The sequence below is a fragment of the Pogona vitticeps genome, chromosome 3, assembly GCF_051106095.1.
Source record: "Pogona vitticeps strain Pit_001003342236 chromosome 3, PviZW2.1, whole genome shotgun sequence".
Classification (NCBI taxonomy): Eukaryota; Metazoa; Chordata; class Lepidosauria; order Squamata; family Agamidae; genus Pogona; species Pogona vitticeps.
This window is the reverse complement of record NC_135785.1, coordinates 224,654,503-224,670,074: the sequence shown is the minus strand read 5'-3', so window position 1 is coordinate 224,670,074 and position 15,572 is coordinate 224,654,503. Positions and strand designations below refer to the sequence as shown.

Sequence of the window (15,572 nt, the reverse complement as noted above, 5' to 3'; positions counted from 1 at the left end):
TTTGACTGAGAGTCTGGCTGAAACTCTATCACATTTTTACAGTGGTGTAATGCAATCTGGAGCTTAGTTCCAATAGTGCAACAGCAGGTATTTGCTGCTGTGCACTGAGTTACACAGTACCTTGAGAGTTATATGAATTAAGTTGCCCTGGCAAGTGCACATTGCACATTTCCATTGTATGCTCACAAAGACACATTGCCTTTCCCCCAAAAGCTATGGGAAGATCTGCCAATGTAGGAAGGGAAGCCAGCCATTTGTCTGCAGAGGAGGGAAAGGCTACAGAATGATACCATTGCTAACATTTAACCTGTATAGAATCTAAACTCCACGTTGTCTTATTGGCAGTCTGGCTTCATGACCAAAAAGGGCATTCTAGCCCAATTCTTCAGTTACAGTATTTGCCTTCACCTCACGTTTTATACCATTTTCACCAGATGAAGAGTTCTGGACAATCTGAAAACTAATTTTATTCGTAACTGTTTAGTGATCCAAGAGACATTTTGCCCAACCTCAAACTGTGTTTTAAAAAGCGTAGTTCACTAATAGTTCTGAAATTCTGATTAAATTTCATTGAAACTAACAGAACCATTTGATCCTATTACTTTTAGGGCAGGGGGGAGGAATGCTCCTGGTCTGGAGGGACACATTCCTCCCTACACCAACTGTTCCATGGTAAGAAAAACATCAGAATCATGACTGCACCTCCTAATCTCCTGGACTTCCCAGCGAAAGCACCAGCTAGAGCTTATCCAGTTGGTGCTTTGGTTGGCAACCAAGCTTTGCACCTCCTCTACCTTTCTCATGCAGGTGTGGCAGAAAAAGGGTAAAGTCCATTTAACTGGCTATTTTAGGAGAGTCTTAGAGACTCAGCCTTTAATTGCAACTGTGTACAATCACATCATTGTGCCAAGTTACTCCAGCTCCTGCAAGGAAACCAGCTGTATTCTGCTACCTGTATGAACTGTGCAGATTTTCTGGATTCCATGTACAGTAATCCACATGACTAAGACTGCAGTATGTGGCCACACTGCTATCTGTGAGTACCTGGGAGGGAGCAAGACAGTGCACATCCTGCACCTGAATCCTGAGCCTGATATTTATTTAAATGTGCATGGGCAAAGAACACAGCTGGGTCAATTATTCATAGGTATCATTTGCCCCTTCCCCCTGCTCCTGAATTATTTGTGCAGACATTCTTGCTCCTAGTTGTTTCCTTGAGGAGACAAAGGAACAGGTAATGGATCCTAGTTGTTTGGAGATGATCTAGCCTGTTTTGTTCCATGCATCAAAAAAGAAGACACCGTAGAGCAGAGCAGTTCTGTAGTGGTTTTAAAGCAGACTTCCAACTACAGCCACTAAGAGCATTTTAAAGGACTTACATTTAGAACCTGGCTTTATTTATCCTGTCTCAATCTGAGCTACTTTGTGGAAAAGAAATAGAAGCATGTTATTAACGCTTTAAAAATAACTAGGGCAGCTAAAATAAGATTGTTGAAGAAGGATTTAAAAAGAAAAAAATTGCTTCTTCTTGGTTCTTTCTTTTCTTTCATACTATAGTATATTAAAAAAAATCAGATAAAATTGTGTACTCTTCAGAAATTAAACATCTCTAGAATATATGTAAAAGAACTAAAAGGATACCACTTTGGAAAAGACAATTTGCACTACTGCAGTTCTACATGCAAATTCAAAATTTCCAAGTGATTTACCTAATAACAAATTATCTGAATTGGTTATAAGGCAACTAATGAATGAACAATACATAGAGCTTGACTACATTTTCCTTTGCAGAGAGCTGGTGTGGGCTAAACAGGGTTGCTTAAGGTTTAGTAGAGAACCTGCATGCCACGTGATGCGATCTTTGCATCTATGTAGCATAGCAATCATATTTGGTCTGCATCCTGAAGCTGTTAAAAGAAAAGAAAAGCTTTTTTTTAAAAGCCGAATTAAAAGCCTCCTTTTTGTGCCCCATGAATTTTTTAAAGCGTCAATTAGTGCAGCACTGATGTGTTATATTTTTAAAATATATATATATATTAAATTTGAAGTAACAGGGCAGAGCAACTTGACTTCCTGGACTGTAAACAGAAGAAGAAAAAAACCTTATCCTCCTCCCATTTCCAGGAGGAAGCTTTCTATTTTTTTTTAAACGGTACAACACGTCAGCACTGCCCTAATTAGTTTTAAAATATTAGATTCCCGCCTCTGCTCCTTGGAGCAGAGAAAGGAAGTTTTTCAGTTACCCATATCATTAAGTGATCAAGCTCTCTCTTTAAACCATTAATGATATGCAGAAATTGAAATCAGCCACAAAATAAAGCAGGAAGCTTGCTTTGGTCTGATCCCAGTGATCACACATGCTGAAAACGAAGCAGAAGTGAGCAATCCTAGCCACATGGAAAAAAACAGTAACCCCTGACGGGGACCCAGAAAAGTGTGGGTAGGAACATTCTGGGGATGGGCTGGTTCACTCTAGCAAAGACGTTCTCTGATCACTGGCAAAAAGAGTGAACCAGCCCACCTCCACAAGGAACCAAACAGCTGGCTAAATGCCAATGTAGTTTTAACCCCTATGAAATATTGTTTCAACCCAAAGGTGTGGGAATAAGAAAGAGCAAGGCTCTGAGTAAGAGGTCTGAGTTAGAAAGAGGAGGGAAACTGGAGACCGAAGTTGCTGTTGCTGCTGAAACTGTAGGGGCCTTTGCCAACTCAGTATAGGTATAATTTCTATAATGTTTCTGTTGGAGGAGGGAATCCACATAGTGAATTCATGCATAGAATTGAATAGATTTTAGTTAAGGGTTTTGAAGACTACATATATGGAGTTGATTCTTTTATTTACTGTACACCCAACACACTTGAGGGAGAAGTCTTGAATTTTTATTTGAATTTGAATTCAAAGGTATATTTGAACTTCGCAATTCTAAAAACAGTTTCTGTATTGTGCTGTCTGTCACCTAGGACTCAAGTGCACAAATTGTAACATTTTATTGTTATAATTGCTCGTGTTCTTTGTTCTATAACTGTGAATATGAAAAGACTCATTCTGTTAAGCTACATTTGTAAAGTTCATCAATAGACATCTAAGTAAACAAATAACCCCATAGAACTTTGAAGTGTTACATACCTACCCTCCTATATAGCTAGGTACATGCAGAATAGGTGATACTGTACTATGGAATTCTGCAGTGCTGAGAAAATAGACTTTTCAGTTTCTAGAATCCTCCAGCCAGCATGCCTATTAGCCATGCTGGTTGAAGGACTCTGGAACTGCAATCCAAAAAAGTAGCTTCTCCAAACCCTGCTTTTCTGTATAACCAGGTGTTCTTGGACAGGAATTCCCAAAAGCTTTCTCCACCAGCTGTGCTGACTGGAGTTTCTGGGAGCTGCAGTCCAAGCACACCTGGATTATTCAAGGTTGGGAACCACTGTTGTGAAATAATAAACCTAGGATGAGAAGAGGTGGCCCGCCTGTAAATATACTTGGAAACATGTGACACCTTAGAATTAATACTCAGCCAGCTCTAACAAGCAATTATGATACTGTATAAGCTTTTACATAGCTCTGACTTCACCAGATCGTGTGCTTAACAAACATTTGGTTCGGTCTTTAAATGTATCCTCCTTTATAAAGTAAGATTTGGGTTAAATTAAAGAAAACACTTCTATCTGGAAAGAATGGCAAATTCCTTTGAGAGAAAGGGCCATGTGCTTTGTTTTCAGGTTATTATGAGCATCATTTTATCATATGCGTGGGGATCGTTCTAAAAGATGCCTTCACAATGATTTTATGGTACCGCAGTAAATCTTAACCAGAGCTTGGAAACGTCAGTTTTTATTACTCTGATTCTCAGCATTCCCCAGCCTGAAGGGGCCAGCTGGGAAATTTTGGGTACCCTAGTCCAAAAAAAAAAAAAAGGTACCCAGCACTGCCCTTATTTATCATCGTTTTCCTTTCTTTTTAACGCGCGTCGTTTCAAACCCCAAGGCTGCCTCAAGAAGCCTGAGGCAGGAGTGGATTTCAGGGGAAGAGAACAGGCCAATTAGAGACTCAGGCGGCCCTGATAGTGGCCAATAGGCGGCCCAGAACGCCCTGCCGCGGGGGTGAGGAGACAAAAAAAAAAAAAAAAGAAGGAAGTGCCCTTGCCCGCCGCTCTGCCGGTCCAACTGCCAGCCAATCAGAGGCGCTCCGGCTCGGGCACGAGGCACGTGCTCTCTCTCTCGCTGCCCGGTTCGGCTTCTCGCCCTGGCGTGCGCAGCCTGGCCGCGTGCAGAGGCATTCCTGCTTGCTGGGCGCCTCCCTCCTTTTGCCGGCCAGGTGCTCACGGGACGAGGCCGGGGCCGAGCCGCTGTTACATAAGCGGAGAGGGCGTGCCCGCTCCTGGACCTGCGGGCAACTTTGGCAGGGTGGCTCAGGTCGGCTGTCCCGGAGGGGCTCCTTCCGCCTCAGTGCCAAGGCGTTTCTGACGGGGAGACAAGAGCCGAGGCAGGCGGGCGGATTAGCGCCCGAGGGGGCGAGACAGTGGCAGGCAGCCCCGCTCGTCTTTCGGAGCATGGCATCCGGGCAGCTTCAGGCGCCAGGAAAAGCAGCGGGCAAGCCGGGGCGCCGCAGCAAACGGACCGGTCGCGGCCACCGCCGCCGCCGCCGCTGCTGCTGTTGACTCTGCGGAGCCGGCGGGAAGGAGCAAGGATGGCAGCGGAAGGCAGCAACGCGGACTGGATGGGCTCCCTGCCGCCCTCCCTCAGCGCCCTGCCGCTTTCCAATCTGGCCATCCCAGGTAACGGAACCCGCTCCCGACCCTTCTGGGCACGTCCCTATTTCCCGACATCTGCAAAGGATAATATTCAACTTTTTCCCTTGTCGCTAGGCATTTCTGCCTGCAGCCACTCGAGTTCCGCTCCATCGAATTCAATGGGAATACTATAGGCGATAGGAAACGGGGGCATCGGGTGCCCTCCTCGTTCCACCTGGTTCAGAGGATAAATAAGCCTTGCCCTCCCATTTTAGGGACACAGGCAGCCCATGATTTGAGCCTAGGAGGGGGGGCCGGCCCCAGAATATTTAGAGTGAACCTCCTGTACTTTGACTGTGTGCCACCCTCCTAAAAAATAATTACTTTGCCATTTATTTGTCTTAATCAAAGATTTTAAAATCGTTAGGAAGGTTCATTTCACTAGTGTACTCCCTCTGTACAATGTGTATGTTTTTCTGGACTGATTAGGAAAGAGAGATAAAGAAATGTGCCCCCAGTTGGAATCTTGCCTTTGTTATGAACTTAACATAGGCTTAAATGATTAAATGCCTTGCAGCCTCAGCACTCTCTCTGCTCCATCTGTAGCGTGGAGGGATTGTGTTATCAGCTGGCCTTGTAAAGTGTCAGTGATATCAATATGCTATCCAGTTCTTATGGAGTATTCATATATTTTAGTGTTTTCTTAAATTTATATTCTACCTTTCCATTTAGTGAGGTCATCATTCTGCTATTTTCCACTTTATCCTCATCTAGTAGAAGTAGATCAGACTGAGGGAGAACAGTAGGCACAAGAGGACCCAAACTGTTTTGTAGTTTAGTGAAGATCAGAACCTAGATTGCCCAAGCTACAACCCAGCACTTTGACCATGGTGATATATTCATAAGGAACTAAAAAAAAAGTACTGTTTCATTACATTGAAAGACATAGCACAGACACACATGCTTTATTTCTTTTATCTTTGTTAATTAAAAAAATTCATTTAAATTGGGTTTTTAGAATTTTGTTACTGTTTTATGTGGTGTAAATTTCCTTGGGAACAATTGTTGAAAGACAGTTTATGCATTTTGTAAATAAACAATGTATTTTGCAACATTGTTTTTCTAATGCATTTTTTCTCTGTTATTTGGAGATTTGTGCAGGCATGTTACCTGATTCTTGTGAAGTAGGAAAAGCCAATTAGGAATTTATCCCAAATGTAAGATATGAAAAAGTGCTGTGGGAAGGTAATTGCCTCAGACTACCAATATGTAGCATATTTTAAATTTTTGGAAACTGAGACTATTCCCATTAAGACATACGGTATGAAAAAAAAACCAAAGAAAAAAGGAGCATGGTACATTGGACAGCCAAAGACTCTACAGACCAGCTCCTTCATGTTTAAGAACAGGGGAATGTAGGATGCTTCCACACACACCCATCAAGTCCTCCATCCATCAAATTCAGTACTGTGCAGTGGACACCAGTAGTAAGAACTACATTGTCTTTCAGAGATTTTTGATTGGAATGTTTTGCCATCATGGCCAACATTGGTGGGTGATATGCACTGCAGTTCAGAAGTGTCAGTGGCTTCACATGTTGCATATTTTAGGTGTACGTTTTAGACTGAGTGACAACAGCACCTCTTCATGGTTTCAGCCAGGAACTGTTTCTTAGCCAAAATCTGAATTTCTGAGCATTGAACCCTAACCTTTTCCATGCAAGGCCTGTGTTGTATGAGTGAGCTATAACCATTCCACAGAGCATGACTGTGATTTAGGACATCTGGTTACTGTCCCTATAGTGGAAAGAGAAGACTTAATGAGATGTACATATTCGTACAGTGTGAAATCTGGACAAACAACTTGGTTTGGTTTCAATAATACTTTTCTGCACTCGCTCCCTTGCGTATTTTGTAAGGAGGCAAGATCTGACCTTATTTCCCTGCCGTCAGAAGATCAGACATAGCATCTGAACAAAAAAAAATTGCAGGCTTGAACAGTGCAATAAATATTGCAAAGAGAATGCTAGTTAAGTGATCATGAGAATGTAATGTATACATATGGGATTTCACATTGTAGGAAATCTTAGGCCCATGCACAGACTATGAGCCTCCTGTGTTTGACAATGTGCCTATTAATATAGAATATGAGTACTTATTACTTTTACTAACATTCTTTGTAAGCTGCTGTAAATGCTCCATTGGAGACAACTGTAGTGCCCTGAAGGTAGTACAGAATAAGTTTTTAATATACTTTCTTGTGATTTTAATATCATTTCTTTGTGTTTTGCCTAGTGACTGTCAGAAACATTTTCACCAAATTGTGTATCTGGTAATCAACAGCTGCCTTTTTTGGAAGCTGTTTTCTTATTTGTTTGAAGGATGCCGGAGAGAGGAAACTGAGCTATGTGTATACCTCCCCACCCATTCCCCATCTATGCCAAATCTTTCCTAATCTTCACAGGTTTTTAGTTGCAGGTTGGATTGTCAACATGTTCCACTAAATATGTGGAAATAATTCTCTTTCACGCTTTAGAAATACAGCTTCCGATATAAACCACTACGTTCCCCCAAGTTTGTCCCCAGTGAGGGTGGAGGCATTTAAAATGTAGTCTGGCTCTTCTGTGATCTATTTGATGACATGATGTACTCACAGGAGTGAGTTGTATTCCCAGAGGAAACTAATATTTGGCACATCTTCCTGTGTCCTACTGAAAACTTGGCTGGTTCATATGTTTCTCCAACAGGGTTTTCTGTGACTTCTGCTACTGACCTGAATTCAAATATTGCAATTTTGTAAAGCAAAACATTCTCTGCTTAGTTTTGGATTGGGGAAGTATTTCGTGATATTTGCATGAGTATTTCAAAGTGCTGTTTTTAACTTATGAAGTCCTAAATGCCTTGGGTCCAAGCTAAAGGATCACATTTCCTTCTGTGAGCCGGCCCGGACATTAAGATAACCAGAGGAGGTCTTTCTTTCAGTCCCACCACCTTGACAGGCATGCTTGGTGGGGACAAGGAAGAAGGCCTTCTCTGTCACTGCTCCCTGGCTCTGGAAATACCTCCCATGGGAAGCCGGGCTGCCCCCATCTTTGCGGTCCTTCCACAAGCAAGTGAAGACCTTTCTTTTTAGGCAGGCTTTTCCTTAGTGATTGGTGATCTGAGAGGTGTTTTTAAAATGGATTTTTGTGCTCTGTTGCTTTTAAATGTGTTTTAGTATTGATTTTATTTACTACAGCATTTTTAATATGCTTGTTCAATTATTTTTTAATACAGTATTTGTATACTTACTCTTTTTGGCTTTAAAACATCATCTTTTTGAGGATGTAAGCCACCATGGGCCCTTTTAAGGAGAAAGGTGGGGTAAAAATCTTTCAAATAAATAATAAATATTTGGTTTCATATGGATTCTGTGTGGTATGTTCTACTGTTCAGTGCCTATAAAAGCATGTTAGAATGAAACCATCCCATTTCCAAAAATAAACAGGAGGATTGTTGAACATTACAGTAAATGACTGTGGTTAACCAGGATAAAACATTCAGTACCATCTCTGGCTTTAAGGTGTAAGCTGACCACTAGTGGAAGTCAATCAGCATTCCTTACCACAGCCAGTGCTCATAATGTATTGGTGCATATATAGGTTTTCTTATTGAGGAGGGGTGACCTTCTCTCAGAAACCTCCATAGTTGGTTTCTGCTCAAGACAGGATACCAAACTAGGTGAATCATTGTTATGTAGCAATGCTTATGTCTGGCCATCCTGCACAACTGGCAGATCTACAGTCAGGCACAAGCTGGCATTTGGCTTGTCATGTTTTTTATTTACAGTTCACTTAACAAACTGGGAATGTGGCTGTTCAGCGGAACCAATGCTTCAGTCTTCCTAAAGATATTTATAAACTAATGAAACACCCCATCAAGTCATAACAGTAGTGAGCCCAACTGCTACAGCAAATGTTGGATCCCATATATTTCTTTATAAAAGGTGGTAGAGTATCTTCACTAAAAGGAATCTGTTCTGTTAATGCCTTTTGAGTAAGGGGAGAAACAGAAGTATGCTTTGAATTTACAACAGCCATTTTTCCTGCTTTTTTTAAAAGATAGTGCCATATCTGAAATTGACAGCAAAAACTAATATTCACAATCCTGCAAAAATTAGACTTCTTTATCACAACTTACAGGAATGTTCTCATCTTGTTTTACCAGCTATGAAAGAAAATCATACACATTTCTTTTTAGGAGATCCTGTGTATCATGTAGATGAGATGCACTTGGAGATAAGGAGAGCTGATGTTATCACACTTTTCAGGCACCTACTTGTATTTAATAGTTAATCCAACAACAGTATAACCACCTGATACACAATTTATGAAGTGAATGTGGATGTTATCAGTTATACGACAAAATCTTATACCTAAAATTGTTGGGTTTTTTTGGAGTGCATTGTTAATTAAATCAGCTGGTAGTAGAAGCATTTTATAAACTTTGAGTGAAAGTGAAAGAAGAAAGTGCCAAAACAGGACTACAGTTGAACACTAAGAAGACAAAAATCATGACTACAGAAGAACTACACAACTGTAATGCTGACACTGAAGAAATTGAAATTTTTAGAGTTTGTATAGCTTGGTTCAGTCATCAACTGTTCAAATGGAGACTGCATCCAAGAAATCAGAAGTTCACTGAAACTTGGAAAGGCAGTTATGAAGGAATGAGAAAAGATAATCAAATACACTGGTGATGAAGACCAAGATCTTGCTCACTTGTATTCCTGGTCACCAAGTGTGGTTGGGAAAGCTGGACAATAAAGAAAGCTGACAAGAAAAAAAAGATTCATTTGAAATGTGGTGCTGTGGGATTGCTTTGTGGATACTGTACCTTGGAGTAGCAGAAAGATGAACAAGTCAGTCCTAGAGCAAATAAAGTCTGAACTATCTCTGGAGACAAAAATGTCGAAACTGTGGCTGTTGTACTTCAGACGCATTGTGAGAAGGCAAGATTCTCTGGAAAAGGCAATAATGCTGGGGAAGGTTGAAGGCTGCAGGAAAACGGGAAGACCCAATAAAAGATGCATTGACTCCCTAAAGGAAGGAACAGCCTTGAGTTTGCAAGAGCTGAGTAGGGCTGCGGAGGGCAGGACGCTATAGAGATTATGCATTCGTAGGGTCACCACAAGTCGGTGGCAACTTAACTGGCACATAATAACAATAACAAAAGCAGAAGCATTTTAATGCAGGCAGGATTTGGTGAACCTATTTCTCTTCTTTCCATATTTAGCATTTTCTCTCAGGCTATTAAGCACAGCTGAAAGTAGGTGTGGTTTGTTTTTAGTTATTAACACATACATTGAGCCTAGCCATGTGTAGTGATGTTGATCATGAGTAATGCTGAAATTATTTCGATTGTTAATACTTGTCATTAAAGTAACTGCATTAATAAAAGGTACCGTAACATGGGAGCTGAATATGTCATGTGGGTGAAGCAAACAGGAAATTGACAAGCATCTGACTTATTTTAAAGTTTCTGAGACAAATCCAAGACTGTTTTTAAAAGGGATTGTTAATTTTTTAAATAAAAATCAGAAGCAGTACTGACAGGAGCAATAAATATCAGAAAACAACCTACAAAATCTGTTTTAATACACAGTATATAGCCTGCATCTAAAATTATCTTAATGTTGTCTTCTTACAATTACAATTATTATCACATAAAACTATATTTTAACAAGTCACGATTCAATGTATCTTATTGTTTATGTTCTCCTATCCAGCATTAGAAGGAGATAACATCTGATTTTTTTTATTTTTACTTTTTGCTTTTTCTCTTGTAAGCATAACATTTAATTAAACCTGTGATGCTGAGCATTGGTAAGGTACTTAAACTGTTGTCCTTTCTGACTTGCAGCATGTTCACTAACTTAAACTTGCTTTTGTTTTATCAGAAAACTGTTTCATTTTCATAGTTTACATGTTGCAGTTTATCTGACTCATGATGTAACTCAGATATTACCGTACTCAGGGATCCTCATATAATTGCAGTTGTGCCTAAATTATTACCTTGTCATGAGTTCTGGGAATGAATCATGGCACGTGTGTGACAGGATGCATCAAACATTTATCATTTTCCTTAGTTATTGTTATCTGTTCTTTCCATGCCAGTAAACCAAGATGGAAGTGTTGGTTAATGTTTGCACAGTGCAAAGGTGAAATAAGTTTTTGTCAGTCATCCCTCTGACCCATAAATATACAATATTGCTGTCCATATGAAGAGAAGAAAAAAAATGACAGTTGACATCTTATAATTGCCTAAAGGTTACTCTCTGTGTCATATGAATTGTTTTAGCATGGATGACTAGTCAACAAAACATTTTATGAGATTATGTGCTATAGCATTGGCATAAAGTAGACATGAATCTTCGCTATTACAGCAGTTCTCTACTTCACTGAGTCTTCTTTCAGGTATCACTCTGATTGTTGTGATGATCATTATAAAGAAAGATTGATAGCTGTCTACTGAGTACCTTGTTAAATCATATGATTACATGGACACACATTGACTTATTTTCCAACCTCCAGCATGTGTCTGGAGATCTCAGGCATCAACCATGCCAAGCTATTAAACCCTTGGGAAGGGCATACGAGATTGATGGTGTGATGGTGTTTGTTTTGTTTTGAAGGGAGGAAGAAGACTGGATAAATGATGGGAAATGTTGACAAACTTTTGATTTAAAAATTCTTCTATGCTACACCTTAAAGATAACCTGGATGTTTTAAGTCTTCTTTGACTAGTGCAATTATTGCTAGAAATGTATATTTGATTACCAAGAGCTAATATGAAATGACATTTTTAGGTGTTAGACATTTATCATTCAAACCGAAAGACAACAGTATTTCCCTGGGAATTTTTTTGTGTCAGTTTTTTTACATACTTAGATGACAGGCTTCTGTTTTTTTTAATCCACTGCTATAAACCAGTATACTTCAAAAAAGAAAAGAAAAAGAAAATGCATTTAAGGCAAAAACCATTCTAAGGCAGCATATCTGATAAAAACCTACCGTATATATTAAAATCCTGCCCTAAAATGAATAACACCAACAATAAAAATATTTGGCCCACATAGTGGCAACATCTAAAACAACTGTGATTAGAAACATATAATTGATATATAAAACCCACTCATAGAAAACAGGATTTTTGATGGACATAATTATGGAAAGGTGTCAGTCTGTGAAAACATGTGGACTGTATATTTCCTGACATTTTTTTCTGGTTTCCTGTACCTTCGTTTGCTACCACAGCTATATTGACATGGGTTGGGAGAAGCACTGTCTTCTATAATTCCACTTTAAATGAGGTGCATTGTACTTAAACATATTTCTGCTCCTTCATGCTTTGTTCTAAAATGGAAGTTCTGAATTTTTTACACTGTTGTACTGCGACATTTCACTGTCAGTGGCACAGTATTGGTTTGAAGGAGGATGGCCTCAAGGTCTGTACAAGTTTCCTGTTTAATAGTGTGATATATCAGTTGGCCCAACCTGGGGTAGGCAACTGTTGTCAATCTTCAATTCACACAGTCCCTCATCATGATCTATGTTGGGACAATGTGAAGTTATGGGTAAAAAATATAAGGAAAGCCATAATTGCCCACTTCTAGTCTAAACCAATACAGGTTACCTTGTCCAAGCGATTTTAAGTGATAGATTCCTTGCACTGGTTTTAAAGAGATGGCCCTAATTAGACAGAAGGATAATCTTCCCCTCTCGTTCCACTCATCTCATTTGCATATGCACACAGACAGCTCTTCACAAGTTAAGCACAAGCAGGAATAAAATGTGACCAATCAATTTGAAGTAAAGGCAAGTAAAGGCAAAAATATGTAAATCTATTGAATTTATTTCCTCAAAATAGATGAATTAGTTCAAATGCTGGCAATAGGTTCTACTGGACTCTGCTCTATCAGAACTATTGCTGCCATCATCATCATCATCATGTGCCATCAAGTCATTTCCGACTTATGGAAACCCTTTTCAGGGTTTTCCAGATAGAGAATATTTAGAAGTGGTTTACCATTCCCTTCTTCTGGGGGTGCCCTGGGGCTGTGTGGCTTACCCTGGACAACATAGGCTGGCTCTACTGGTAGGAGGCACAGTGAGGAATTGAGCTCCCAACCTCTGCAGCCAGATACCTAAACCACTGAGTTATCCAGCAAGCTGATTAAAACTAAGGTTATTTAAATACCTAAATGTGCTATTATTATTTAAGTATTTATGTAGATACAGTGCTATGATTTGAGTGCTATGTGTGTGACTGTTGGTTTAAGGTTTTGCTAATTGTGCTTTTCTGGACTGTTTTCCAGTATTAGAACTAATTCCAGAGAAATAATGATGTGTTGGCTGCTTCCTTTAATCTCTGTGGCATCTGCTGAACTCGGTCTCCCTCTCTTCTTCCCTTCTGTCAACTGGGTAGCAGTTTCAGTGGACTTTGACATACTTCTTTGCATGGCGATAGGCTCAGCGGCTTCTCTTAACAGCATGCACGATGTCCCTTTTGCTCGATTCCCTCCCTAAGCACTTACTAAAATCATGATTAAACCTCTCCCTGAATCTTAACTCCCAAAGAAGGAAACAGATGGTCACTTGGAGATTTGTGCAGACATGTCACCTGATTTCTATGAACTCCTAAAGAGGAGCCTTTTTATTCTGCTATAGTATCTTCTTATTTGATTAACAGTACTGTAATTTAAAAAAACAAACCAATATTTGCTTGGTGTTACTATGCTGCTAAAAATATATAGTATTCAAAATGTTAATTACTTCTATTGTTATTTTGCATTATCTGGAAACTTCTAGTTTAATAACATATAATGGTTCACTTCAACGATAACTAAGCAGGTGACACCATATTAGCCATCTTCTCTTGACCTGTCTCCACTATTTCTTCAAAGTCAGATTTCCCTGCATTTACTGCTACATTTCACAGAATTTTTTAACATACAGTAAATGCCAAGGAAATGTGGGAAAGTACAGTGGTGCCTCGCAAGATGATTTTAATTCATTCCGCAAAAATGTTGTCTTGTGAAAAAAAATCATCTTGCGAGGTTCCCTATGCATTGGTCTCAAAAAAACCCCCCAAGTCTTGCGAAGCATTGGTCAAAAAAAAATTCTTGCGAAGCATCGGTCTAAAAAAAAAAAGGTATTGCGAAGCACGGTCATAGAAAAAAAAGTCTTGCAAGGCACCATAGTGATCGCAAAAAACAATCTTCTTGCGGGTTTTTCGTCCCGCGAGGCAATCGTCTAGCGAGGCACCACTGTATGGTGGAAACAAAGGAAAGGAAACTATATTATTAAAGCAATTCCCATTGTCCACAGTCTGTTCTAATACCTTTACTATCCCAACTAAAAAGGGGATGGAGTGGAATTGGCAGAGGATTGAAGTTCACAACCATTCATATTAGACTGTGGGTGATGACGGGCCAAAACATGGCTTCTGGTGTGCCAGTTTCTCATAGCCTGAGACAACATTTTGGCTAGAGAGGGGATGACATATGTAAGGGCTGCTATCTAGAGTGGCCACTTAAAAAGCACTGAAAAGGAGGATAAATGAGGACTCTGATTTACATAAGATTGCATGTTATATGTGCAGGTGTAAAGGTTTGTATTTTTAAATAAGTGAGATGGAATGACAGCGCTAAAGTAGTATAGATGGAGGCCAGGTGTGTGTCTGTGGAATCTCCTATCCAGATGCTAACTATGGGTTGGCAAATTCAAGATCCCTGCTTATGGTTCTTTATATTTAAATCAGACATGAACTGGGCAGCCCCCATAAATGGAGGACACCTTCAAAATGAGGCTTGAGCTTGGGCAGCCCTTCAATTTGAAGACTGTTCCCCCTTAAAGTAGGACAAACGGCCACCCTAACTGCATGTCCCTTCTCTCTAGAAGCTGATGTCTTTCTCTATAACAGACAGAAAGCTAAACAAAAAGTACAGTACTTGGATTTATTTCCAGCATTGGTATGTAACATTTAATATATGCATATCTTTTCTCCTTAGTGCATACAAGTTTATTCTATGGTTATAAGAATGTAAAAAAGCACGCACCCAGAAGAGCAAGGTTTTCACGCTGCAATTCTGAGAGTGAGGCCTTTTTCCAGCCGTAGAATTATTTTCTTTAAATGCCCCATCTAATTGAAATTATAGTGGGGCCAAATTCTTGGCATTTTCAGAAGAATTTGGACCCAGCTACCAGCAGAAATATGCCAGTGAGACTTCTGCTGAAAGATTAGGTTAAAACAGAAGTGCCATTCTAATCAGCAGAGAGGACCTGCACTGCAAGGGTGGCATGTGTCTCATGGAAGCTCTACTATGCCCATGCAATATCTGTGGATGTATCATTGGCATATTGTACATAACTGGGTAAATGACTATACGGATACTTCTGTGCCCACAGACATTTTCTTGAGTGTAGTGGAGCCTCTAGGACAAGCAAGAAAAGTTGCTAATCTCTCCCATTACAGGTTAAAAACCATGTGGCTCCCCTTCAATCAGATTATGTAGGTTTCTTCCAGGATAGATAATATGATAAATCAGCTCCAAGTGACTATAGTTATTGATATCTTCCAAAAGCTGCAGCAAGTTAATCTTAAATTAGCATTGAATGGTGCAGATTGTTTCCAAAATTTAACTGGTGAAGTTTTCTTATTTAAATCCACCGGCCAAGAGAAAGGTAATACAGTGATAAAATTCTCAGGATAAATTATGGAATGGACTATAAAAAATAATACTGTAGGTCCTCTGCTTTGCATGCAGCGGGTCCCAGTTTCAATGTTTTTCCATGGAGGG

General features: G+C 39.9%; 1 protein-coding gene across 1 annotated transcript in view; it reads left to right on the top strand.

The window, feature by feature from the left end:
* The first annotated feature begins 4,366 nt into the window (after positions 1-4,366).
* The window catches only part of PLCXD2 (phosphatidylinositol specific phospholipase C X domain containing 2), a 36,847-nt gene continuing 25,641 nt past the window's right edge, over positions 4,367-15,572 (top strand). The window contains exon 1 of the mRNA XM_072993952.2: positions 4,367-4,778. Coding sequence (XP_072850053.1) covers positions 4,691-4,778 — 88 coding nt within the window. The 5' untranslated portion in view covers positions 4,367-4,690. The remainder of the gene's footprint in view (positions 4,779-15,572) is intronic.